Source organism: Apodemus sylvaticus, chromosome 7, assembly GCF_947179515.1.
Source record: "Apodemus sylvaticus chromosome 7, mApoSyl1.1, whole genome shotgun sequence".
In the NCBI taxonomy this organism is placed as follows: Eukaryota; Metazoa; Chordata; class Mammalia; order Rodentia; family Muridae; genus Apodemus; species Apodemus sylvaticus.
Genome location: NC_067478.1, coordinates 84,406,174 through 84,433,885, shown reverse-complemented (window position 1 = coordinate 84,433,885; position 27,712 = coordinate 84,406,174). Strand labels below are relative to the sequence as shown.

The window sequence follows — 27,712 nt, the reverse complement described above, 5'->3', positions numbered from 1 at the left end:
CTACCACTGAGCCTCATTCTCAGTCTGAACTTAGGCTTGCTTTCAAGTGCTATGGGACATGGGTGAAGGCCAGAGGATAACTTGTGGGAATCACACCTCCCTTTCTACCACATGGGGTCTGGGGACATAATTCAGGTAACCAGACTTGACAGCAGGCACCTTTACCCACTGAGCCATCTTAGGGTTTGTCATAGGATTTTCGCTAGGTCGCCCAGATTGGCCTTGGGCCTGAGGCTGCCCATGCTAGCTTAGGTGCTGGGGTGACAGGCAAGGCATTATACCTGGTGGAACTTGTTATCTCTCAGGTTTAAAAACATGTGTTATGCTGCCCTTGATGTTTCCCATAACCACAGAGGTGCCAAGATTCTTCTACAATTTACACACTTCTCAGAGTAACTATTTTTAACATGCTTTGAGAAGGATTTTCTAGATTATAGGCACTACACTGGAGGAAAACTAGCCACGTTCTTTTGATCCTGGGATGCACAGACCGACCGATCATCAAGGAGCAGCTTTATTTACTAATCCTCAGAGGAGCTCAGAACACTTATGGGCGCATCACAAAATATATACAATATTTTAAAAAGGTCTTATACAAGCCGGGCGGTGGTGGCGCACGCCTGTAATCCCAGCACTTGGGAGGCAGAGGCAGGAGGATTTCTGAGTTCGAGGCCAGCCTGGGCTATACAGAGAAACCCTGTCTCGAAGAAGAAAAAAAAAAAAAAGTCTTATGAACTCAACTCTACCTCCAGACAACAGCAACAGCTGCAGCCCAGCAACAGCTGCAGCTACCCAGCCCTGACGTGAAAGCATGCGATTCTTTGGGATCCAAGGAGCAGGCAAAGGCTCGTTGGTCCTACCTACAGCGACCAGAGGAACCCGGGAGTAAGCTGGGGCACGCACCTTGCTGTCATAGTACTTCTCCCGCTTGTCCGTCTGGATGGAGCGGATGACGTTGCCGGCATATTCAATCACCATCTCTCCTGCATCAATGTTTCTCTTACAGAAAAGACCCCGACCGTGAATGGGAGACCTAGGCCATGGAGGCCAAAAAATCAAGCATAAATTTCTTTTTAAAAAATGTTTAGATTTATTTTTTATGTGTATGAGTGTTTTGCCTGCATGTATGCATGTGTATCTTGTACATGCCTGCTGCCTGTGGCGGTCAAAAGGAACTGTAGTTACAGATAGCAGTCAACAACTGCTGGAAATCAGACTTAGGTTCTCTGTAAGGGCAGGGAGTGTTTTTAATGATCGAGCTATCTCTCCAGATACTAAAACACAAATTTTAAAACTAATTGTGTGAATAGGTGAAGAAAGTCTTGCCCCACCTCATCTGTATGACCTGTACTGACAAATTACTAAACACTAATGACTATCCACCAAGCACTGCAGGGTGTGACATGCCCTGCAGTAAATCTATAGAGACCTCAATAACCAGAGGAGACATGTCCACTTGAGTAGTCAGTCCACTTTATCTGGAAAAATGTTAGTTTTCTCAAATTCTACAACCGCAACCCTACCTGTAGACACCAACCGCCTCCTTAGAAGTCTTTTTTAAGTGCCGGAATCGCATGGGCATCGGGAGATCCATGCTTGTTGCCCTCCTAAGAGAGAGGAATGACATCATGAACTCAGTGTTCTGAGAGTGGGTTGACGGCACCAGCACAGTAAGCGCACTTGATCACTTTCAGCGGAGAATGCCTCAGAACCTTTGTCTCTGCCTCCTGAGACCCCACTGCACCTGAATTAATTTACTGTGGGTTTTCTCTAGGCAAGGTCTTTGTGACCCAGGCTAACCTCAAACTTGAGGCAATACACTCCTGCCTCGGCCTCCTGAGTGCTGGGACCACAGGCATGTGCCCATGCTGACTAGCTCCATATTAATAAATAAACACGGCTCTTTAGGACAATGGTGACTGGTATCACATACTATTAGGATAGGCTACTGTTAAAGAATACATGCATCCTACAATTATTCAAATTTCTTCTTCAGCTACTGCTACCTCAGTGTAAACTGGGACTCAGTCTTCCAAATGTCACCCAGGATATTGCCATCCACCGCTGCCCCCACATTCTTCATTCTTTTATTTCTTTTATTTGAGACAGGGTCTTATGTCACTCTAGCTGGCTTTTAACTTAAGCTCAGAGTGTAGCCTGAGCTGATCTTAAACCCGAGATCCCTTTGCTTCTAACTACTGAATGCTGGGATTACAAGTATGTAGCACCATGCCCAGCTGAAGAGCGGAGTTCTGATGGCTAGTAACAAATTCACAAATATTAACGGCAGTTCCACGTCACAGCCTACTTAAGAAGCAGTAGTCTGCTGTATATTACATTACCCTCTTGTTCAGTGTAAGAGCCACTAGAGCGTGAGTGCTGGGTGAGTGGGCTTGATTTCCTACCGTGCGGACTTGAGCTGGACCTCTTCCTCTTCCTCATCATTAGGGTTGTATTCAGGGGGCTGTCGATGTTTAGAAGCCAGGAAGTTAAACATGTCAAATGCTGACTTCCTGGAGCCAAAAGATTAAGGTTTGTTTTTAGAGAAATGTTCTAATAAAGGAGTAAAGATGGTGCCATTTCTACTGAAGATCTCAGAGGGCAAGCGGGGCAAGAGCTGTCATTAGATAATAAAGCCAGGACCTCAAATGCTCGTAAGACAAAACGGAACTTGCCTCAGGTGGACCTCAGCTCTGGCTGAGCCGTGCGGGTTCAAGGGGGGTTCGTTGGCCTCTTCTGGTTTGTGGAAACGGAATTTGTAATTCCGACAGTGCTTGGCACCGGACAGCTGCTCGATCAGGAACACCACGGCGTCGTGGAGAGTGCCCAGCATCCTCAGACCGCTCACACCTACGGAACGAAAGGCCAGGGTGCTAAGTGCTCAGCCAACAGGAAGCTGTATGGCATTAACAAATGGTTCTGTCAGAGAGTAGCAGCCCAAGGCTACCCAGGGTCAGGAACATCAGACATTTAGAAGTTAGCCATAGAATGCTAGTGAAATAAAGGCACATCCATCTGCCAGTAGGAATGAATGGTTACCATAAACTGCACCCACCAAGCTCTGGCCTGACTCCTGTGTGCTGCGTGTATAGAAGTGCCATGTGCCACTTCATTTCATGCTCATAATGGCCACCTAATGTAGGACTCACAAGGGCTTTGTTTTGGGTAAGACTGAACAAGAGCCTTGTATATACTAGGTAAAGTGCTCTGAGAACTCAACACACCTCACCTTTTCAATAGTAGAAGCATTCAAAATTTCTCTTTATTTTATGAGAATATATCTGTAGTGGGAATTTTGGTTTCTTACAAAAAAACAGTTATGTGAGTATGTTTTTGTTTTAACCCCAGGTGTGGGATGTGTTCACAGCCGTCAATCTGACTGTCTTCTGCTCTAGGAAGAGCATGATTTTTGCCAGCTGCACATAGTTTATGTTTGGAATTCTGGGGACTCTGGAGAGGAGATAAATGGCAGAGCCCCAGAGGGGTGGAAGGTGCTCGGAGGAAGAAGCGGGCAGATGCTGCTCCCCTGCTGCTTTTAGTTGCTGTTGTTGTAGACTGTCAAGTATTCATGAGCAAATAAAAAAGAAGAAATTGGCGATATCCTGACAACACGGACTGGACTTTACCCAAGAAACTCATTGTCCCTAATCAGCAGGAAGAAGCTTAAAGAGGTCTATGGCTCCCTTTCCCCTCTAACCTTCTTTTTCTTCTAGCTGGTGTCAGGGGATCAGGAGGGATTAGGGTGGAATAAGGGTTAGAAGGAAGGTAGACATGTAAGAACCCAATAAAACAGTAAAAAAAAAATAATATATATATATATATATATATATATATATATATATATATATATACACACACACACACACACACACGCCAGCACATTTGTATAGGTGTTTGGGCATGGATGGTTAAAAGGCATTTTAAAGAAACAAGACACTGTATTGAGGTTCTGTAATCACTGTCACGATTCCTTCTGCGGTAGCAAACACTCATGTTCTACACATCTTTATTAAATATATGATATTTCAACTAAAATATGGCTTCTTAGGGCCTCTGATTATGGCTGTGTGGAGTACTTGCCTAGTATGTCTGACATCTTAGGTTCAATCCCTAATACTGAAAAAAATCTCTGACATTATTATTATTATTTTTTTAAAGATTTATTTATTTTATTTATATGAGCGACTATTGCTGTCTTCAGACACACCAGAAGAGGGCGTCAGATCCCATTACAGATAGTTGTGAGCCACCATGTGGTTGCTGGGGTTTGAACTCAGGACCTCTGGAAGAACAGCCAGTGCTGTTAACCGCTGAGCCATCTCTCCAGCCCCCGGCATTATTATTAGATACAGAATGAAGGTGTTTATTGTGAATAAGCTCTCTATTTTAAGGTTGGGCTTGTGCTAGGATCATATACAATGCCAACAAACATGAAGTTTATATCTGTGGCACATTTAGAAATAAAACCCCATTAATGTGGTGCTAGGGACTGAACTCGAGCATGACCACTGAGCTCCACGCCCTAGTGTAGAGAGGACGCTGAAAGCACTGACTGAGAGAAGACAGTCACAGATTGAGAGTCACTCATGTGAACTATCCAGACTAGGCAGATCCCAGGCACCAGGGTTAGGAGTGAGCTTAGGTCATAAGATGGTACGCACATCTGTGGTAGATAGGCTGAAAATCACTGAACTGTACGGAAATGGGTAAAGTGGATGGTGTATGAGTTACAACCTACAGCCCTGAGCGATTTATTTAAATAGTTTTTAATTTTTTTTTACATTCATTTCTGAGCAGACACTAACAAACTGCCAGTAACAGCAAGCAGCATCAGCCAATACCTGCAAACGAGAGCTGCTTCAGGCGGGCATTCGATCGTGCTTCCTGGACTTTATCTGTCAGCGACTTCCAGGCATCTGCAAGGAAATAGAGGAAAACTGTAGGTGGGAGAGAATTTGTGCCATCATGTCCTACCGCCACCAGCACAGTCCCTGGTGTGGAGAATTGCCCCACAGCTGATGTCAGGTTCGGCTATCCTCAGTCAATTTAGCATGTGGGAAGCGACCAAGCACTGTTTAGCAGGCTTCCTTTGACCACGGGCCAGAGCAGCAAAGATACTGGTGCTTTCTAAATCCCCCAAGTATCCATGTCTATATATCACCATTCCTAACCTTAAAATTAACTTTTTAAAAGGTTAGCAGGGCTGGGCAGTGGTGGCACACGCCTGTGATCCCAGCACTCTGGGAGGCAGAGGCAGGCGGATTTCTGAGTTCGAGGTCAGCCTGGTCTACAGAGTGAGTTCCAGGATAGCCAGGGTTACACAGAGAAACCCTGTCTCAGAAAAACTAAAAACCAAACACCAAAAAAAAAAAAAAAAAAAAAAAAAAATGGTTAGCAGGGATGGGTGTGGTGGTGTCCGCCTTCAATCTCATCTCTCTGGAAGCAGAAGCCCATGGATCCCTGTGATTTTGAAGTCAGTCTGATCTACAGTGAGTCCCAGGCCAGTGAAGGTTACACAGTGAGACCCTATCTCAACAACAACAAAAGTTAATATATAAAAGGACGGGGATCATCATGATCCCTCTCTCTTTTATTTTTAATAGAGACAAAGTTTCATACTGTAGCCCAGGCTAGCCTGCAATTCACTTCATCACCCAAACTGGCCTTGAATGCATGGCAATCTCGCTGGCTCTGCTTCTGGAGTGTGGGACTGCAGGATGCCCCAGCACGCCTGGCTCACACCCGGCCTTATACTTAATCTTCATAATGCTTGTCTATTATTTTTTAAGGATGCACATTTCCTTTTTCGCTTTTGTTTTGTTTTGCTTTTTTGAGACAGGGTTCTGAGACAGAGAGCCCTATTTCTCCTGGAACTTACTATACACCAAGCTGGTCTTGAACTCACAGAGATCTGCCTTGCCCCTGCCCGCTAAGTGCTAAGATTAAAGACATGTGACACCACCACCCAGCTTAGGCCACATCCAGGTCCAAGTATCTTTGACTGTTCTCTCTCAGCTCATATCCATGTATGAGTTACCAAGTTGTCCACCTTGCCTTCCTCCTCTTCCCATGAGGTCTTTCTTACCTGGTATTTCAACAAGAATTTCATACCTCCCAGTGTCTCTAACTCAGTCTCCTCCATCCCCTCGAGGTGTTGGGGATCAAACCTAAGGTTCTCCACACGCTAGACAAGAACTTTCACACTGATCTGTACTCCAGCCACTTTTATTTATTGAATTTTTAAAAAGTTATATCAGGCCTGGTTCTGGCCTATCTCGTAAGGAGCTGGCACACAGAGCCTCCTGAATTATCTCATCAGTTGTCACTATGGGCTCTCTTACCAACTTGTGCCCAATTCACCTCCTAATTTTCCTTCCACTGTTCAAAGTTATTTCCATTTAATACTATTGAAAACCAAAGGTTTTCTAGCTTTGTTACATTTCTTTTTTTTCTTTTCTTTTTTTTTTTTTTTTGTGCAAAGCTCCCTGCATTCCTCTTTAGCTAACGCAAATTCCAGATCCCCTGTAAGTGGCTCTGTTAGGTCCTCTCCCCAGGTTTGGAATAGCTCCAACTCACCCAGGAGTCTTTCATTTCTTTCAACATCCCTAGTACTTACTGCCTAGAAGGCCTTCACTAAACTCACAGCCTTTCCTGAGAGCTCAGGGCTACATGGCTGCGACTGGACCAGAACATGTGCACTGGGAGCTTCCCAGATGCAGGAGGCAGACCATGTAGAGCTGGCAGTCACCGAGGGGAGCCAGGGGCACTGCAGAGAGCGCGAGGGAGAAGCCACAGAGAGGCGATGGCACCCACCGCTGGAGGTGTCAGGAAGAGCTGAGAGGGTAGTCTAAGTGTGTCCCACACCACCTGCAGCTCTTAGCACTTGTGCTTCTTCAACAAGGCAAGCTTCTGTGCACAGGAGCGGCCGCAGCAGCAGGCCGGATGGAAGGCTGACCTTACAAGCCACTTACCTTCAATACTCTCCGCACAGATCTGAAAGCCATCATCACTCGAAATTTCAAACACGAGTCCTTTCTTGGGCTTTCTCTCAGTAATGCTCTCCTTCCTCTTTTGTTCTTGCTGGAGCCAAAGCATCAGAGGAGAGCTGAAACCGCTCTCTTCTTCTTCCATTGCTTTAGGTTCTACGGTGGAAGACAGTATTTGCTAAAGCCAGTGTGCACCAAGTGCTATGTGATGCACCAGCAGCTCTCTACTGGTGGGTCCCAACACATGGCCCCGTCACAGGGCTCACCCAAGACCACCGGAAAACACAGATATTTGCATTGCTATTCACAACAGTAGCAAAATTACAGTTATGAAGTATCAACACAGATCACTTTATGGTTGGGGGGGGGTCACCACAGCATAAAGGTCATAGCACTAGGAAGGTTGAGAACCACTCGCTCTATATGCATCATGTCCATTTTTGAGAAGATGCTGTATTTAGTGTTAGCCCTACTCACCAGTAAGAGCACTGAGGCTTAAGAACTTGCCCTGGGTATTAAAATGGTGTGTGTGTGTTTGTCCGCGCGCACATGCACATGCTGGTATATTTAATAGATTTCTTTTTTGTAGCAGAGCTTCTGGTATGACAATGTGATCATTTTCTTTTCATACATAACTGCTCTCAATAGGATCAAGGTCTAGCCAAACCAAAGCAAGCACAGATCCCCTTCCTATGTGTGAAGCATGATTATGTCTCAGATGCTCTTCTAGGACTTCACCCAGATTGTCTCATGGGATCCTAACAACAGCCACTGAGGCAGGTGTTACTACTGACTCTTCTGAGATAAGGTCTCGGTGTGTAGCCAGCGCGGCCTGGGAGCTTCCTATGTAGGCTACGTTTCCGTCTCTGCTTTCCAGGTACTGCTGCTGCACCAAGCCTGGCTGGATTTCTTTTTAAAGGTGCGAGAACCCAGCTGGGTGTGGTGATGCCTGCCTGTAATCCTATTGTTCTGAGGCTGAGAGAGGATGGTCAATGTTAGCCTAGGCTACCCTAAAGTTCTAGGCCAATGAGGACAACATGGTGAGACCTCATTCCAAGCGGTGAGTGAGTGAATGAATGAATACATGAACAAACACGGGAAAACCGAAGTGTCCTCAGCCACCATGTCTACCTGTAATCAGGGCTTGAGGAACTGGCCAATCAGCAGGATATAGTAATAGCCTGAGTCCGAGGCCTGAGCCTTTCTCTTCATTTTGAAGTCATTTTTATGATCATTTATTCAGTCAATCAATTTACTTTCCTAAGACAAGAGCTCATTCTGAGGTCAAGGTTGGCCTAGCTTCACTATGTAGCCCAGGTTGGCGTCAAACTCATGACAACTTTCCTGCCTCTGACTCCTGGGCCATGTGCTCAGGGTCTGTGGGTACTATACTAATTACACAGTGAAACTTTACGAGTTTACAAACTGCGCTAGCTCACACCTAACGAGTTGTGAGATGCATGTGGTTTTAGAATCAAATCCCAAATACCTAAAAGAGAGCGCTCCAGTTTCTGGAAGGGAATTTCCCCAAGGTACCATGAGATAGGAGAAACAACTCAAAAGACTACTACAGGTTATCATCAGCTACCTAAAATGTCACCATCCTTAAAGTCAGTTTAGCAAAAGAAGATCTGACCCTGGCAGTTAATGACAGACAACACAACTGAAGGCAGCTGGGCCTAGGGCTCCTCATCACAGCGCCACAGTATCACAGCGTCACAGCGTAGCTCCAGACTGTTGGCTTCTCTCCCGCCCAGACTCTCGGAGACAATGCAGCGATTCTCTCACGTTTCAGACTGTGATGGAGCACAGGCTGCCCTCAAGCCTACTCTGCAGCTCAGTCCCACCTTAAACTCACGATTCTGTCTCAGTTTTCCAAGCGCTGGGTCACAGCGTGCACCACCACACCCAGCTAACATAGATGATTTTTTTACACAGTTCTTCTGGCTTTAGAGTTCTAGACTATAACCTATTCATCAACCACATACCTGCATTTTCTTGCTCATTTGCTGGGTTCTGTGTTGCCTGGATCTCTGGAAGAGCAGCCACTGGTCTGAATGAAAAGAAAACCAGACATGAGAGGCAGGGCTAGCTGGTTTTCAACTCAAAAAAAAAAAAAAAAAACCAAAAAACAAAAAACAATAATTTATAATCTGCTACATACCCCATTAGTTATTTAAAGCAACTACCAAGAAAAAGTGCTTTAAAGTTTGTTATTTATTATTGGGGTGTATGTATGCCCGGGTGTTGAACAGTCTCTCCCGTTGTGAGATTCAGGAATCAAATTTAGGTCAGCCAGTGTTTAAATGTTTGTTTAGTGTGTGTAGGTGTCCTGGGACTGTGTGGGTGCTCACAGAAGCTGGAGACGCACTAAATCCCAGCGCAGGTGCTCTGCTAGAACAGGAAGCATTCTTAACTCCTTTGCCATCTCTCAAGTCCCAAGACCGTGCTTTACAAAATCTCTTCCCAATGCTGGCAAAAAGTATCTGAGACTGTGGACTGTATCTCTGAAATTCGTTCTTTTTTTAAAATTTTATATTTATATTTATATATAATATAAATATATATATTGTTTGTTTGTTTGTTTGAGACAGGGTTTCTCTGTGTAGCCCTGGCTGTCCTGGAACTCACTCTGTAGACCAGGCTGGCCTCGAACTCAGAAATCTGCCTGCCTCTGTTTCCCAAGTGCTGGGATCAAAGGTGTGCTCCACCACCACCCAATATATTTATTTTTATGTAAACACACTGTAGCTGTCTTCAGACACACCAGAAAAGGGTGTCAGATCTCATTACGGATGGTTGTTAGCCACCATGTGGTTGCTAGGATTTGAACTCAGGGCCTTCGGAAGAGCAGTCAGCGCTCTTAAACACCAAGCCATCTCTCCAGCCCTCTTCACATGATCTTACATGTAGGAAAACTACAAAGCCACGTCTCGGGACAGTGCTATACAATTTAAGTTAGCTGGCTCAACTGAAAACAGCTCAGCTACACGGGCCAGCAGATCATCTATTTTCACTTTTTCAAATTTAGTAACTCCTGAAACAGCCCAAGTGCATGCTATTATGCATGAAGCCAACTACGTAAATTACTGCAGATACAACAGCACTAGAAGCAGCAAAGAAACACTTGGAACACAGCACACATGGATGCCAGCCCAGGAAGAGGTATATAAAACAATTAAGTGCAAAAACAAAAACATAAGTACATCAAGCATCCATGTAATATAAAAGTATGTACATGTTTATAAAGACCACACAGAGAAATATCTAAAGAATAAAACCAAACTGTGGGGCTGGGGAGATGGCTCAGTTGTTAAGAGGTCAGCCTCCCTGAGCTCCCCAGTTCTGGGATTGAAGACATCCACACCTTGGGATGCCTCTCAAGAACACTCTTGACAACAAAACAAAGCCCAATGCAAATCAGGGAAGCCTATGTGACTTGTGGTAAACAGTCATCTGCAGCTCACCCTGCAGGCTGCCCACACTCCTTCTGCGACGGCTGTTCCACTGCAGCTGCACCCTGCTGCTCCCTGTCTGCTCTTGGAGTCCTACAAGAAAGAATTGTATCTTTTCAAGCAACCTTCAGCAAATACACATTGGACAGATAAAGTTCATAAACCTGCAACAATAACTATGGTCACAAAGCTAGTAAGAGGGCATAAGGGTAGGGGAAGTGTCCTCTATGTTTTAAACGTTATGCTTCCAATGAGACTGTTAAAACAGAGAGGACTCATGAGACTCCACAGTAGGAGCCCTTGTCCATCTGACAGGACTGCCATTCCCTCACACCTCAGAACCTCAGCAGAACAGAAACAGGACCAAGTATGAGCACTGTGTCTGAAATCCAAGGACAATCAATGCTGCAGCTCCCAGGCAAACCACGCACTTGATAAGCTAGTCTTTGCTCGCTGATCACTCCCAAAAGCCTAAGTGACGAAAGCTCTTGAGTACCATGAGTGCCTTGCGAGCTGCATCACACCGAGCACACAAGCACGCAGCTGCAGAAGTGAGCTGCACGTCCCTTACCGTGTAGCCGAGGGCTGGGGCGCTGGGTTGGCTTCTCGGTGTGGAATGTGTGCTTCAGAACTGGTCCGTGAATGGGAAACTTTGTGCTTCTTGCCACTCCCCTTTTCTAGGGGCAGCTGAATCCGTTTGACTTTTGGTTTTGGTTTAGTGGGACCTGGCACTGAGGAACTGCTTGACTGTTGTCCAGAGGATGGGGAGCTCCCTGGAGAGGTGGAGTTGGCTTGCTTGGCTGAGGGTAAAGTCTTGCTCTGCTCTAGCCTCACACCGTTAGGAGCTTCTGCTGTCTGGGTGAAGTTGGACGGCTGGGTCGCCGGAGCAGAATCAGGATCCCGATCCCGCTGTGAAGACAGGGTACCGGTTTTGCCAGCTAGGAGCTGGTTTACTCGCTGCAGCTTATAGTGTTCTTCGGCCTCCCCAGGAGGGGATGCAGCCGTCATGCCTGCAGTCTGAGAAGAGGGGAGCACGCAGATGTTAGATGCAGCTGTCATGGCAGCAGCAGAGGGAGTCTGTGACGTCCCCAGTTGGGGGAACATTCCTGAACTTGGTGGTAAAGCCACAGGCTGGTCCTGAATGCCCAGGCTCTGGTGGCTGGCTTTGATTAGAAGATGGCTTATTGAGCCAATATCTGGGGTCCCAAGCAACCTCTGGTTGGGTAAGGTGACATGACCTGGAACTGATGTGCTACTTGTAGGGGTTGTTGTAGTTTGCATGGATACCACATTCAGGACGGATGAACCGGACGCCAAGGCAGACGCAGGCCCAGATGTAAGGTGGCTAGTACTCTGGCTAATTGTTGATGAACCCGCCGCTGTGGCAGCTGTTCCGCCCACACTCTGTGGTGGTAACAGGGGTGCCTGTTCAAAATACATGATGCCAGATTTAGATCTTTTTATGATGTTGGGGACAGTTCGGTGCGATGAAGGGTTAAGTGACCCCAGGTCTAACAGACTGGGGTGGTTTGAAAGCTGGGAGGGTGTGAAGTTAATCAGTGTCATGTTAGAGACCACATCAGAAGGGGCAATATTTGAAGGGGCGCTAGAGGGAGCAAGTTTTTTATTCTTTCGAGTGTGCAGACGAGATATGGGTCTTTTCTTGAGTCCAGAGGATGGAGTGGCCACTGTAGTAGTGAGGTCCGTCCTCTGGTTGGCTTCTGAACCCAAGAGTTGGGGATCTGGAGGAGGCTGAACCCCAATAAGCAGGCCGGAAGGAGGACTGCTGATGTTGGGTGGGAAGCTACTTTGAGCAGCGGCAGGGAAGGAATGTAAGTGCTGGTGATGAGGCACGGAGAGCAATCCTTTGCTAGCAGGAGGGAACAGAGACGGAGAAGGTGGCAAGCTTGGATTTAGTCCTGTGGTTAGGGTGAGCCCACTTCCCATGGGCCCCAAAACCGAGGTATTTGTCTCCATCACATTGGGTGTAGAACTAACAGGAGAGGTCAACTGGATTTTTTGGGTCACTCCATTTGGAAGAGTCTGGAGAACATAAAGTGGCTGCATGTTCTGATTAACAACAATGAGTTTCTCAGTGGCTGGCTTCAGGTGGGGCGGAGTGGTCTGGACAGCTGCATTAGAGATCTGAGATGGGCCGGGGCTATCAGTAGAACTGGGCACATACTTCTGGTTCTGGATGGGAACAGTGGGGGAGACAGGTACCTGAAGGCCAGGAGTGCTACTGTTTCTAGTTAAATCCTGACTGTTGCCATGACCTTGCTCCACTGAACCACAGGAAGGGCTGGAGATATGGTCTGCATCCATGTGTCCTTGGATGAAGTGATCGGGAGTCATGTGGCCTTCAGGAGCAGGGTCCACTCCTGGACTCAGCAGGGCAGGGTCACCCTCGGAAGAGGTTACCGACTTTTCTGTGATGGCCACTCGCTTCTCCCCTGAATCCGAGATGACGGCCAGTCTACTGGGATTCTGGCTGGGGACTGTGGGACTGCGGGTGGTCAGGACAGAGAGGTCAGATGGCAGTTCAAGAGGCAGCTCAAACTGCTCCTCTGCTGAGATGGAAGAGGAGACACTGCTGTCCACAGGCTCTGTCGCTGGCAGTTGCTGAGAAAACACTTCAAAAAGACCCATATCCTTTTCCCGGTTACTGTCCAGACCCAGTCCTTCACCAAGCGTCAAGAGCTCAGAAGAGGAGGACTCCGGGCTCTCACCCAGGGCCTGCATAGACGGGGTGTTCTTTAGTACGAAGTCCATGATATCCGAAGGCAGGATGTTCCCACAGTCATCGCTGTTGTTGTTGTCAGAGTCTGACTTCAGGAGCTCAGCGTTGTAGGTGTCTAGAAGGTTTTTGTCTGCGGGGGTGCTTGTGTGGACTCTGCGGCTCGATTCCAGGGAGCTGAGCTGAGCTTCCAGGGAGTCCTGGCCCTGTGCCTTCACCCTGCTTACGGAGTGGCAGTTCTCCAGCTTCGGCTCGTCCTTGTGGCCAACAGCACTCTTAATGACATGCTCTTTCTCACCGGCATCTTCAGGTCGATCAATCTTTAAGTTTTCTGTTCCATTTTCTTTCCCATTTCTCTTTGGAATCTGGCTGCTTTTCCTGCTCGTGGCAGTGACACTGGTGTCACTCTCTGTCCCATCATCCACACCATCCAGCTGTGAAATTTTTGGAAGATCACATTGTTCTTCCTCCCGAAATAAATTATGGGATGCCAGCCGCTCGTCTCCACCTGAAGAAATCACTGTCCTAGTGAAGTTGTAATAGTATAAGTCATCTTCGTCAGAGGTGCTCAGGTCGTCGGCCCCGTCTACCTGGCCTTCTGCTGATCTCTTTCCTCGCTTTTTCCCAGTGGAACTGCTGTAGAATGGAATGTCTTCTTCACCATAAGACCTGACTCCATACAATGGGGTGAGCCCAAAGAACATGTTAGACCGCGCACGGGCACTGCGCCGGGGGTACCGCCTTTTAAAAGAGCCATCCTCCTGAGGCTTGGGGCCATCTGGAATCATGAGGGTTCTGTCCTGTTCTGGAAGGTTCTGATAGTTGTTACTTTGAGGATCTTGGGATGAGGTATTGTTGGGGCTCGGCTGAACCCCTGGGCCAGCTCCTGGGCTTCTGGAAGCTGAGACTGGCTCTGTGGGACATACTGACTCCATGTGTGCAGGGGAACCAGGGCCACTTTCCTTCTGGGTATTTTTGGACTGATTCTCACTTTCCATTTTCAGAGGTGTCACTTTGACCGAGCACTTCCGGGGTGCCTGTAACTCCTTGGAAGATCCTTCCACTTGTGTGGATTGACCTTTAGGGACTCCTGAAAGAGGAAGGACTTTATCCCCAATCTTCTCAGATGAAACATTATTACATGACCGCTGCCCAAGAAACCCAGGAGTCAACACCTCATCAACAAACTCTGGCTTTAGCTTTCCTTCTTCACCAGTTGTCACCTGACCAGGTTCCAAAAAGGATTTACTGGAATGTTTTTCTTTGCAAGTCTCTTTAGAAGACTTTTTCCCTTTCTGTCTCCTGTCTCTGGAACTAGACCCTACATGTTCATGCAGAATGGATGGCCTATGGCCCACACCAGGGAGCTTCAAGGTTTTGATTTCACCATCTTCATTTGGAGAGTGCTTTACTGACTGGGTAGAATCCATGTGCTGGTCTCTGTCACTTCTTTGCCCCCTCAAGTGGAGCTGTGGGTAGGACAATGTATCCTTGGAAGAAAAGGGTACTGTAGAGGGTTCAGCAAAACTGCCAATTTTGCTAATGTTTAGTTCTCCAGGAGTCGTGTTATGAACCTGTGGTGCCAGTTTAGGAATTCCAGGGTACACTGTGTTATGTGCAGATCCATCTGTGTTCTTGGAACTTGGAGTTCTGTTTTTCTCTCCCTTTAATGAGGAGCCTTTGGGTGCCACGTCTGAAGAACTAGACCGCTTCATGTCTGAGGATGATGGCCCGTCCAGATGGCTGGTTTTGGAGCCCCCAGTGCCCACTGTCCTTGGTGAGCTTGAGGAAGCGGGAGTGCTGTGCCCCAGAATAGCACTTGAACTCAGCGGCCCTCCGCGATCCGACGCTTTGGCACTGGACTCAGGATCTGCAGCAGTCCCAAGGCTGGGGACTGAGGAAACATTACTCCTGGAGTAAACACTCCCAGTTCTCATTGGAGACATTATTCGGAGCTTGGACCGCAGGGGTGACAAGGAAGAAGTACTGTGCCGCCTGGAGCCAATGCTCCGAAGACCAGAGGACAGTAAAGGGTCGCCGACTGTGACGATCTCGTGAGTGGTTGGGGTAGGACTTCCTGAACAAGGGAGGAAAAAAAGAAAGTCAATCAAGGACAGAACAAATGTGCCCAGTCACTAGTTACAACCGTTTGTATATACCCGTTTATAGGCAACTTTCTGGTTAGTAAAAGTCAGAGTTAAGGTTGCCGAAGAGAATGGTCAGTGGGTCAACAAGTCCTTTACCTGCAGAAGGCAATGGGCGGCAGCCAGGGGACCTCTGTGTAGGGGAGTAGCTGGGTGTTCGAATCCGAGGGACCTTTGAGATGACATGATAATAACAGGAGCTTGAGGTCTGTGAATGAGGCCGGTCTGGCGACGGAGGACTGAGAACTGCAGCAGCGCTCTGACTGTCTTTACACGACGCTTCTATGATAAATAAAATGTGTAACTGCAAGAGCTCAGTTAAAACAGCTAACAAATGAACCAATATAAAGCAAGCTAGCTATTAGGGCTGGCAGGCTGCAATGGGTTAAAGTGCTCACATCTGAGTTTAGGAGAGATCCAAGTCCCACAAGTTGCACTCTCTCTCTCTCTCTCTCTCTCTCTCTCTCTCTCTCTCTCTCTCTCTCACACACACACACACACACACACACACACACACACACACACAATGCTATTAGATAATCATGTAACTGGAAACAAATGAGGTGCCCTGAATTAAATGACTGCCATTTTTCAATCCTAGTGCACAGTCACAAACTTAAGTTCAAGTCCTACTTGGATGAGGACTAACCTATAAATGATGGTGGGCTATGGGCGATGGTCCTATTGTCATCATGCTCAACCGTGCTGTTGATATCCGGCTCTACGACAGGAGGGCGGCACTCCATGATCTTGCACGTGTACACACAGCGCTTGCGGGCATCTGTGGTGCTCCAGTACACCCGAGAACACCTGGCAAATGGGAAAAAAACACAACAGACGATATATGCACAAACTATCACTTCTCAAATTTCTCCCCATCATGGATTCCCTGGTCTCCTCAACTCATAGAATGCAGCTTTATTTCTTAGGTTCTTGGTAGAGATTGTCCAAATGTGGTGGTTTGTAACTTTGTGAAGTCCCCGATGTTTCCTATGCTCTCAGAAAATTGTATGACTTCTTAAAACAATACCATAAATAGTAAAATATTCTAAACCACTGAAACAGAAAAAAGTAACTATAATGTCACTGCCTTCCGTGAAGGATTAATGCCTTATAGTGCACTGAACTTGACACTCTTAAAAACAGCTCAAATGCAAGGCACTCCATTGCATTGTCAGTAAAGTCCTATAAACAAAGGAAATACAACTGCTTCATGTATGTACAAAGGACTATCAGACAAACACAATCGTTAAGAGAGCTGGGATTCAGAACTGGAGAATGCAATCTGAAGAGGGAGATGTAGAAGGATCTCTTGTGGTTCTAGCTGATCTGAAACTCACAGAGATCTGTTCCCTCTGCTTCCCTCCCAAGGGTCTGTGTTAAAGGTGTACACAGCCAGGAGAAGCTCTAGAAGGGGTATTTGATCTTACTGTCAGCATGTCACGTACTGCGACAATTTAATTCACATACCAGGTTATAAACTGTCTGCTATGAGACAGGGTCTCTCACTATGTAGCCACACTACATTTGCAATCTTTTAGCTGGGCAGGGTAATGCAAGCATATAATGCCAGCACTCACGAGGCTGAGGCATGGGGGCTGTGAGTGTCGGGATAGCCTGAACCTAATTATGTGGTGGGTTTACAATAGGTAAACAATAGGCAGCTACCAAGCACACCTCCACATTTAAAGACCTACACTGTTAGGGAGCTGTGCTGCAGAGCTGCCATGCCCTGCCTTTACTGGACTTACTGGTATCCAATAGGAAAGAGTTTATCTTCACAGTCGGAGAGGTCATTCAGAATTCCCAAACAGTCGATCGTCATTGAGCCTAACCAAGGAAAGAAGAACTGGTTAGAAGAAACTATGAGGAGAATCATTTTCTAACCAAGGACCAGAAAAAGCACCAATGATAATACAGTCTTCCCCATTAAAGGAAGGTCCTACCTATCATCATGTGGATGTTTTCTGGTTCCAAGCCATTGAGGAACTTCCTGCGCAAGCTGATTCCTTCAAAATCTACAAAGACTCTTCTAAAAACTTCAAATCCGTTCTCAGGAACCACCTTAAGTGAAAACCAAGGTCTGTTAGCGGACTGTCCCTTTACACATTACTTTCAAAGTACCAACCTCTGGAGACAAAGCAGAGAACCTGTCTTAAAATCACCCTCTCTTTTAACTTAATACCCTTCATTTCTTAAAACAGGAGACGATGTCTTTGGACAACTGAAAGAGGCAAAACCACATTTCCCATCTTCCTAGTTTTAGTTTCCCTCCTAAATTCTTAGAGATTTCAAAAGATGAGGAGAAATCTTCAACACTTCTTGCTAAGCAGAAAGGCTACAAACTGCAAGATTCCAACCACAAGAAACCCTGGAAATAGAAACTGCTTGGGTGTAAGTTAAAAGTACTTGTAGGGGGCTGGAGAGATGGCTCAGGGGTTAAGAGCACTGACTGCTCTTCTGAAGGTCCTGAGTTCAAATCCCAGCAGCCACATGGTGGCTCACAACCATCTGATGGAATCTGATGTCTTCTTCTGGGGTGTCTGATGAGAGCGACAGTATATGCACATACATAAAATAAATCAATAAATCTCTAAAAAAAAGTACTTGTAGATATTAGCAAAAATATAATAATAATAATAAAATAAAATGAAAAAATCAGCGGTTTTTAGGGGTAAAGAGAAAAAATAGGCAGAACACAGAATTCTTAAAAAATGAAAATACGTGGATTACAGTGATGAATAAATATACAGTATCAGACATTTGTCTGAACCCACATGATGTACAATGTCAAGCGTGAACCCTGATGTAAACATGACTCTGGGGAAACGCGCGTGTGTATATATGCACGTAGACCATCTACACCACAAATATACCACTCCAGTGGGAGGGGCTATGTTAGTATGGAGGCAGGGCCAGGAAATTGCTACCTTTTGCTAATTATACTGTGAACTTAAGTTTGCTCTGAGACAATAAAGCCTGTTATTAATATCTTCAACAGAAGCAACCAAACAGCTGAGCTTCTCACCTCGCCTTTGATTAAATCCCGATGCCGCTGACAATACACTTTTTTGTCATCCAGAAAGACACAGTTCTTGGCCCGGGAACACATAAAATGGTAGTTGCTGGTGCAAGATGTGAGGCAGCACCCCACGGTGGCTCCTGGCTTCTGGCAGAATTCACATCTCTGCATTGTGGAAGGAACAGCCCTATCAGACTGGCAGGCACTTTGAGATGCACATCTCTTTATAGTCTTGCCCCTTCCCCCTCCTTAGCATCCCCTGCTCACTCTCTTGACTGCTAGCTGGCTGAGTTACAGGGAAGGGATACAAATGCAACTTGAAAACTAGATAATTTAAACATTACAACCGGGTTCATTCAGACTTTGGACTGAAACATTTTTCCCATAATGTATGGCTGAATTTTTAGACATGAAACTATGAAGAACAATGTCAAAAAAAAAAAAAAAGTAATCTTGTAAGAAAGCTGTTAGATCCCAAAGCAGGTCAGCTTTACCAACATTTTTTTTTTTTTTGGATTTTTTTTTGGTTTTTTCGAGACATGGTTTCTCTGTGTAGCCCTGGCTGCCCTGGAACTCACTCTTGTAGACCAGGCAGGCCTCGAACTCAGAAATCCGCCTGCCTCTGCCTCCCAAGTGCTGGGACTAAAGGCGTGCACCACCACCGCCCAGCTACCAACATCTTACTAGTAAGAAACTAGTTGTCTTAGGGTTACTATTGCTGTGACGAAACACTGTGACCGAAAGCACCTTAAGGAGGAAAGGGTTATTCCATTTACATTTCCATGTAACAGTTCTTCATCAAAAGCAAGGGCAGGAACTCTAATAGGACAAACCTGACACCCATGCCATATAGCCTTGGATTCACTCTGTTGATCAGGCTGGCCTTGAACTCAGAGATCCACCTGCCTCTCCTTGCTGAGTGCTGAGATTAAAGGTGTGTGCCACTACCTTGCCCAGACCTCAACTTGCTTTCTTATAGAACCCAGGAGCGCCAGCCCCAGGATGGCACCACCCACAATGGGCTGGGCCCTCCCCCATCATTGAGCTCACAGTTGCATCTATCTTATGGAAGCCTTTCTCCTCTCAGATGACATAGTTAGCCGGTTCACCAGTTCTGTAGTATCAGGCATCACAGCTGACTACCTCGTCCCATAACTCAAAGATTCCATTCACCAGGCCCCAGCTGTCACTCTTACTTTCTTAGACAGTCTGGGCTCTCTCATCTGGTCTTCCCACAACCCACACCTCCTTCTTGGTTTGTGCTACTTTGTCCATTGGCTACGCTCCTCCTGGTGACTCCTTAGGGTCAAACTCCAGTTCTGAGATGTGACTCCTTCAATACCACTGTGATCGCTCTTAGCTGCCACACCTACTCTCCATCTTCCCTGTCATATGCGCTCATAGGGTTCATTCTCTGACCTTCAGAATGCTGATGTAACTTGGCTTCTGGGCTAATTCTGTGGCCATGTATTAATCTGATGCTTTGTTTCCTTCTACAAAGGATCAGACCTACAGCATACACCAACCCTTACCAGAGAGTAAGGTTGACAGTGCTCTCAAAAGCCAGGGAGGCTGCATTAGGTAGAGAAAGAGACTAAACCATAGGGATTTCCTTCCTAAATGTGCACAGTGGGTTCTTACCAGCTGCTTGCCCCTAATCACAGCCATGTGCACGTTCTTCAGTGACCCGTCATCGTCTTCAAACACCTCTGCTGACCACAGAGCACAGTTCACATGTGTCCACTCATTTTGGCCAATGTATAGCAAACGGCCAGCATCCTAAAGAACATAAAACCAAAGACTTCATATTAGCTTGACCTCAGACAAGATACCTCAAGGAAAAAAAAAAACCCTATAATTCTTTAGAGATTAAATCATAATCAAGTTTTCACTGTTTCTTCTATATTCTTTCTCAATCCCCCCCCCATAAACTGGAAATATTTTATAATTCATTGAAAACAAAAGAATAGTATATGATAAGTTTATATAAATATGAACACTTCTTTAAAACCATATTTGAAATTCAATTCTCCCAGACAGTACTAGAAACTTTTCCCTACAATGCAGGTGGACTGAAACAAGGCTTCATGCATGCAGATACTCTAATACCTGCCCACATTCCCCTAAAAGATGAATTTTAAGTTCTCACTGTAGAGCCATTAAATGAAAACTTTACATATATTTTTTCATTTAATCCTGATAACGACTCTAAGTTAAAAACTATCTCCTTGTGGGAATGGAGACATGGGCCAGCGGTTAAGAGCATTTTCTAGTTGGGAAGACAGAAGCAGCAGATCTCTGAGTTTGAGGCCAGCCTGGTCTACAGAGTGAGCTCCAGGATATCCAAGGATACACAGAGAAACCCTATCTCAAATCCCCAGCTTTTCCCCCCCAAAAATCAACTTATGAACCACGTATAGTGGCTCATACCTGTAGGGAGGCAGAGGTAGGTGGATCTCTGTGGATTCAGGGCCAGCCTGGTCTACAGATCAAATTCCAGGACAGCCAGGGCTATACAGAGAAACTTTAACTCAAACAAACAAACAAACAAACAATCAATCAATCAATCATGTTTCTGGGGGTTGGAGAGATGATGGCTCAGTGGTTAAGAGCACTGACTGTTCTTCCAGAGGTTCTGAGTTCAAATCCCAGCAACCACATGTGGCTCACAACAATCTGTAATGAGATCTGAGACTCTTTTGTGGTGTGTGTGAAGACAGCTACAGTGTATTTATATACATAAAATAAATAAAATCTAAAAAAAAAAAAGAAGAGAGAGAAAATAACTCTTTGTAAGAAGCTGGGTGTGGTCCCTGCCCATGTGGTGCTCATGAGCACCCCAGCTCCAGTTCCAGAGGATCCCATGCCCTCTTCTACCCTCCACATGTAGTGCATATAGATACATGCAGGTAAAACAATCATACACATTAAAAAAGCCAAACCTACAATTTAAAGAAATCTCTATAGCCAAGCAGAGTGCCAGTTATCTATGTTCCTAGCTACTAAGGAGGCTGAGAAGGAAGGATCAAAAGTTCTTAGCCATCCTGGGCAACATGGTAAGACCATGGCCTTGAAATGAAAATGAGACCAAAAATAAATAAAGGTGCCGCAAACTTAGAAGTAAACTCATTAAAATCCTCAGGTACTGGCACTACGGACATATGGTCATGTAACGTCCTTATTAAGCAGGACCGCACGTCCCAAAGTACTTACATTGGCACTGTCATCACCGTACATCAGACACAGCGCGCACTGTCGGTTGTCATCTACACCTGGGGGTGGGTTCAGCTCTGGACTGTCTTCTCGGCTCCTGTCAGTACCTTAGGGTCCCAAAGACATGCAGTTAAAACTGGCAGTACTACGGTTTTCTAGGGAAGAATTCAGCTTGAGCAGTCTATAAAATGGACACTTACAAAAGGTGTTAGAGTCATGTTATCTGAAATTTTTTGATCATGTGTATTACATTTAGATCCACCAAGCCAGCCATTTGCATCTGGATCTGTAATGACTTACTCAAGACCGGGGGTGTAGGAGGATGCAGCGGCGTGGGCGAGTCTGGCTCTCCGGGTCCTTTGGGTTTGGGAGCTGGAATGATTTTCTTCATTAGAGGAGGCTGCTCAGTGTGGCTGCTCTCCTCTCGCTCCTGCCACTGAGCATAATTATGGTCAAGTGAAGGCGGAAGCACTGCGTTTGGTAACATCCCACTGCTGGAAACAATCGAGTCAACAAGTACTTACTGAGTGCCTAGGAACCCAAGCCACACAACAGTCCTTCCTGCCAGCAGCACGCCTCCCGAACCCGCCCGTGTCCACGCCACTCACAGAATGGAAGAACTAGTCATAGAATCTGAAAACTGCCTATCTGTACTTAACATCTTTAAAACTTCACTCATGTCTGGGACAGGCTCTCACAATGTAGCCCAGGCTGGCCCTGAATTCCTCATCCTCCTGCTTTAGTCTTCCACCTGAAGGGAGTACAGGTGAGTACTAGCACACTGGATGATCGTAACATGTGACTCATGGCTGGGGATGGATCTCAGTCATGGCAGAATACATGAGGTCCTGGGTTCATTCCCCAGTACTTCCCCCAGTAGGAGAAAGACTGCATGCATAACTTTTCATTAAACATCCAGAAACAACGATTAACTCTACAAAAAGAAATCAAAATAGGTTACTGGAATAAAAATGAAAGGGTACTAATGGAGAATCAAAAGCAGGAGGCTATGGTAAGTGACCCAGAACCCGATGACGCTACGGCCACAATGACATGTTCTAGCACATGCTGCCTATGTGCCACATGTCAACACAATGACAAACACGAACAGTCCCAGCCTACGACAAACACAAATGTTACTTGTCATTTCTAAACCAGTACAGAACAGGCATATCAGCTGGTTGATTTTAATATTCAAATTTACAAACGAGGCGTCCACTTCTTTCCGACCACTCTCACTTACTTGTTTGATACTTTATTTGGCTCCCAAAATCTGGACTTTTTGACACTGAACCATGGAAAAACTCGCTCCATTTGCTACAAGAAAACAAGGAGAATGCAAATGAGAAGGTTCATGTAGAAACCAAATAAAACCAACTACAAACCAGTGTCTCAGTCAATAGGAGCAGGGTCTCAGGCCAAGGCAAAGACCCACTTATGCTGGTAACTTCCCAACTTCCCAACCTCCTCCCAAAGAATTAGAGGAAAGAAATAAAACCCAAGAAGCTTTTGACACAGCATAAAGCAAGTAAAAGAAAAGAAAATATTCACAGGGCGATTCCACAGTGGGCATTAAAACATGAACTGTGTGTCTCATTCACCCGGATAAAGAAAGACTTGACCATGCTGTTGGCTTTCTTTATCTCTGGCTGCCCTCCATCAGAATTAATGGCTGCCTGGATGATCTTCACAATGTCATCGCTGAACTCCAACTGTATACAAAAACAAAACATCAGTAATTCATAACACATTACCATGCTCTTAAAACCACCTCTCCTCCCTCCATCATCACCAGCATGGGAGCCCAATAGGAAACCCACAACCTATTTTAATACAGTGAAATTACTCTCTGAGGCCTTTAGGATTCAGTTCACAATTAACTAGAGGCAATCAAGAGATGCCAGGCCAACAAGGCAAGAACGCAAAGACTGGCTCTGTCATGGTAAGTGCCCAATCCAAGCTCAAAGTTTTTATATTTGTACTCAAATGAAGAACCAACTCAACAGTAAATAAGGATGAGACAGCAATGAGTTCTCCCTATGCATCCTTAAAATCATAAAGTTCATGGTATTTATCTACAAATAAATAAAGGACGGCACAATATTCAGATCTAAGATATTAATGTCACATTAGCATTAGCATGAGTAGTTTGGAGCTTCCTTGTAACATAAAAATAAATTAAGTCATGCAGACGAAAGCCAACTAAAATAACTATTTTAGGTACCACCATATCAACACCCTTCTGAAACATACAGCTGAAATAACTCCTCTTCTGGGAACCCTGAAGCTACATGACACCTCTAAATACAGTATGAATCACTCTGAAATTTACTTATACCCAGCTATACTTCCAAAGAGCAGAGGAAGCTGAAACAAAAACACTTGAAAATTGGTTATGTGCTCAAGACATACCACGGATACATAGTTGCCCTGGTCCATTTTCTTCTTGACGCCCTCCAGGTCTAAAGGCTGCTGTTCATCCTGTTTGCTGACCTCGGTGAGAACAGGAGGGTCTGGCCCTTCTGGGGAGCTGCGGGAAGGTATGCTCTCCTCCGTCTCGGGGTTTAAGTCTGGGGGCTTGGCAGCCTGCGGTCAGGAAAGAGGGTTCTGTCATCACATACCAGTAAACAGACATCTGTGCACACTCTATTGCAACGAGTAAGATGGCACTAGAAACGACACAGAACATGAAAATGCCAGAGATTTCTTAAACAGGAGTTAAAGACAGACCTATTTCCTAACAGCTTGTCAATCATCTGTAAAGGTGGAATAAAAACAGGCAAGAACTATGTCCAATCCTTTGAACAGACAGCTGGAAATTTTCCTACACTAAAACTGGGAATTCAGTGGCTAGAGAGACACTTGCTCCTCCAGCAGCACTGCTTCTGCGGTCAGTGACCACTTTATAAACTCTATGGAAAACAGAGGTTTGATGCTGCTTGCCAAAGCTGCCTTAGGCTCAAGCCCCCTCAGCCCTTGCTGGAGAGGCAGAGTAGGGTTTCTTTCTAAACAGCAGCTGAGATCAGGTTGCTTCATTGAAGAAGCCCTTCACTGAATCCCCATCAATGTTAGCACATGAAGCTCAAACTTCATTCCTGTCTTTCCTCTTGAGATGGGAAATTACTATGTAAACCTCAAACTCACAGCCACAGTCCTGCCTCTGCCTCCCAAGTGCTGGAATGAGAGGCGTATTCCAGCACACCCAGACCAAACACCTTTTGACTTGGTGCCCAGGAATGTTGGACAGGGTATAGATTCCCTGGAACTGAAGTTATAGACTGCTGTGAGCTGGGAATCAAACCTGGGTCCTTAGCAAACGCAGGATGTGTTCTTAACCACTGAGCAATCCCTCTAACCACAAGGTCCTATTCTTAGCTCTAAAAAGTTTCCTAATGTTATGATGAAGAGAAGAAACTATAAAAAGTAAATGAAGAGTAAAACAAAGATAAGCAAGCAACAAAAAGTCTTATTTCATTACTAGGTAAAACCAAGATTACATCCTCAAACAGACAGCACCCCTGCCCACCTGGCGGTAGCGCAGCAAGTGACTGGTAGTCCGAGAATTCAGCAGGGCTGTGAGAACCTGTTTGAGGGACGCCTGCAGCTCCTTCTCCAGGGCCAGTCTCCACTCTGCAGGGTGCCGCTCAGTGCAGTTCACACAAGTGTAGGCCACACTTTCTGGCAGATTGGACAGAATCTCATACATCTCATCTAGGAAAACAAAGCCCCGAATGAGGAGGGCCTACGAAGGGCGTGAGAGGGAGAAGAGTGAGCTACCCCCCTGACCCACAGAGTTCCCAGCTAGGGTCTGAGCTAAGTTGGTAGTATGATAGTAGTGGCTCTCTACTTCCTAATGCTGCCATCCTTTAATACGGTTCCTAATGATGTGGTGACCCACCCCCCAACCACAAAATTATTTTCGTCACTACTCCATACCTGAATTTTTGCTACTGTTTCAACTCCCAAAGGGATTGTGACCCACAGGTTGTGAACCACTGTCTTACAGGATACCAACATTCTGACCCCGAAAGGGGACATTATTAGAATAAACTCATGAATAGATAGTAAGTGACAGGTTTGGAGAACCATCATGGTTTGGTACCCAGAAAGGGCACACATGACACATTGCTGCTGTGACAGGTCATCTTCATTGTCAACTTGAGAGGATTTGGCTTATATAGAAGATACACGTGGATGTGTCTGTGAGGAGGTTTCCAGAGAGGCTTAAATGAGAGGGACCTACCCTTAATGTGGGTGGCATATGGCCCTATGGGCCAGGGTCCCAAATTGAATGAAAAAGGAAAAGAATAAAACCAGTTGACAACACAGGTCAAGGCCACACCACTCTCCTACCAAGATGGCCTGTATTCCTCTAAACCATGAGCCAAATAAAGCCTGCCATCAGGTCACAGCAGTAAGACAAGAACTAGTATAGCTGCTTACTCTGGAGAACAAAAACTAACCTACAAAGAACCCAATGACACCCACAGTGGCAGGACTTGTAGCACTAGAAAGAAACTACAAACAAGGAAAGACTCCAACCTTCTGTACCTGAGAGACCCTCGCACTTGGAGTGGACCCACCGGTCGCACTTCCCACACTGCATCATCTTGCTCTCGTAGTCATCGTCATCGTAGCACTTGTCACAGAGAGGGCAGAAGTTCCCTGAAAGCCAAGGTTGCAGCCTGCTGTGGCCCACACCAACACTCTCCCAGCCTCTGGCTTGCGGGTGTCAACCTAATCTAAAGCTCACTGTCTCCTGGAGTCACCAGGAGAGAGCTGTTGGGTGCTCACCCACTAGGGTGTGGAGAGAACTGTGGGCTGCAGAGCTCACAGGACAGCTCCAGACACCAAATCTCTTGAGACACATCTGTAAGGGCCACAGTGGAGGCTGGGGGCAGCAGATACAACTGTAACTCAAATCTATGAGGCAGAAGCAGGAGGATGAAGAGTTTCACCACAGCCTCAGCACTACAGGTGTGTGGTGGGAATCAGAAAGAACAACATATCTTTTAAACAAAATGTTTGGGCTTTTAAAGAGGTAACAATACAGGAGTAAGAAACAGTAAATTTAATTTTTTTCTCCTTGTCAGGTCCCAAAGAAACCCAGAACAAGGTCCCCTCAGTACCTGTGGCTCCTCTGTGCCCTCCTCACCCGCTCCCCCCACCTCCCCAAACCTCTCTTACCACAGGGGCCTGCTTTCACTGACCCCCCTGTGTTCCAGCCACTGAGTTCTCAGTCCTCCACCCATGGCCTCTGACCTCTCCCCTCTACCTCTCTCCCTCCCTGCCCCAACCCTATAGCCCAGTATGGACCCCTCTTCTGACTGTTCCCCCTCATGTATATCTACCATAAACCTTCTCCCTAGCCTCACCTCAGAGCGGACACTCTTACTGCCATCCACTCCTAGGTTTACAGCTTCCACACTAGCACTCAGAGCATGCTTTCTAGGTGCAGCCTCTGCAGGTCTGACTGGCCGTGACTCCTGTATTGTTACTATTTAGTAGGCATCCCTAAGTGGTGCTGCTCATTTCAGGTCAAGTGTGCCCCCCTCCCCCGCGCAGTCTCAGCACCAAGGGGGAGGAGGCAGTGCGGACTACACAGTCTACTACTTTGACCTCAACTTGAAGTGAGGACAGAACAGTGGGAAGGAGGGAGGGGAAGGATGGAAGGATGTGTGGGAGAAGAGATTGACAGGAGTGTGTCACCTTCACTGTAAGTCATTAAAGTTGTCGGCTGGATGCACAGCTGTGTTTTTTTTTTTTTTTTTTTTTTTAAACAGAGCTGAGGACCGAACCCAGGGCCTTGTGCTTGCTTGCTAGGCAAGCGATCTACCACTGAGCTAAATCCCCAACCCCAACAGCTGTGGTTTTAGCAGTTATTTTTCTGCAGTGCTAAGGACTGAGCCCTGGGCCTTGCAATCTCCAGGCAAGAACTCAACTGAGCCACATCCCCGGCTTCCCCCTCCCCTTTCCTTTTTATTTTGAGATGATCTTACTACGTTCCCAGGGCTGGCCTTTGACTCTTGCCTCTGCACCCTGCCTGCTGGGATTATGGGCCTGTGTTAAGGTCCGACTTCTGGTGTAATTACTGAAATAAAATGTTTACATACCACTTAAACTCATTTTATGAAATCAAATGTGTATTTAGACAT

General features: G+C 46.1%; 1 protein-coding gene across 4 annotated transcripts in view; it reads right to left on the bottom strand.

Moving 5' to 3' along the window:
* Nucleotides 1–27,712, bottom strand: part of Kmt2a (lysine methyltransferase 2A) — an 80,417-nt gene that overhangs the window by 4,912 nt on the left and 47,793 nt on the right. For 3 of the 4 annotated variants that reach the window (XM_052188482.1, XM_052188483.1, XM_052188485.1), the window contains 22 exons: nucleotides 26,100–26,222; nucleotides 25,084–25,268; nucleotides 23,970–24,143; nucleotides 23,159–23,269; nucleotides 22,801–22,874; nucleotides 21,858–22,051; nucleotides 21,558–21,664; nucleotides 19,986–20,123; nucleotides 18,351–18,509; nucleotides 17,269–17,386; nucleotides 17,074–17,152; nucleotides 15,972–16,132; nucleotides 15,422–15,604; nucleotides 11,013–15,255; nucleotides 10,454–10,534; nucleotides 8,975–9,039; nucleotides 6,972–7,142; nucleotides 4,842–4,916; nucleotides 2,672–2,850; nucleotides 2,406–2,509; nucleotides 1,524–1,607; nucleotides 904–1,033 (listed from right to left, as the gene is read on the bottom strand). In XM_052188482.1, the coding sequence (XP_052044442.1) occupies nucleotides 904–1,033; nucleotides 1,524–1,607; nucleotides 2,406–2,509; nucleotides 2,672–2,850; nucleotides 4,842–4,916; nucleotides 6,972–7,142; nucleotides 8,975–9,039; nucleotides 10,454–10,534; nucleotides 11,013–15,255; nucleotides 15,422–15,604; nucleotides 15,972–16,132; nucleotides 17,074–17,152; nucleotides 17,269–17,386; nucleotides 18,351–18,509; nucleotides 19,986–20,123; nucleotides 21,558–21,664; nucleotides 21,858–22,051; nucleotides 22,801–22,874; nucleotides 23,159–23,269; nucleotides 23,970–24,143; nucleotides 25,084–25,268; nucleotides 26,100–26,222 (6,938 nt within the window). The remainder of the gene's footprint in view (nucleotides 1–903; nucleotides 1,034–1,523; nucleotides 1,608–2,405; nucleotides 2,510–2,671; nucleotides 2,851–4,841; nucleotides 4,917–6,971; nucleotides 7,143–8,974; nucleotides 9,040–10,453; nucleotides 10,535–11,012; nucleotides 15,256–15,421; nucleotides 15,605–15,971; nucleotides 16,133–17,073; nucleotides 17,153–17,268; nucleotides 17,387–18,350; nucleotides 18,510–19,985; nucleotides 20,124–21,557; nucleotides 21,665–21,857; nucleotides 22,052–22,800; nucleotides 22,875–23,158; nucleotides 23,270–23,969; nucleotides 24,144–25,083; nucleotides 25,269–26,099; nucleotides 26,223–27,712) is intronic. The other variant, XM_052188484.1, reaches the window with a different exon arrangement.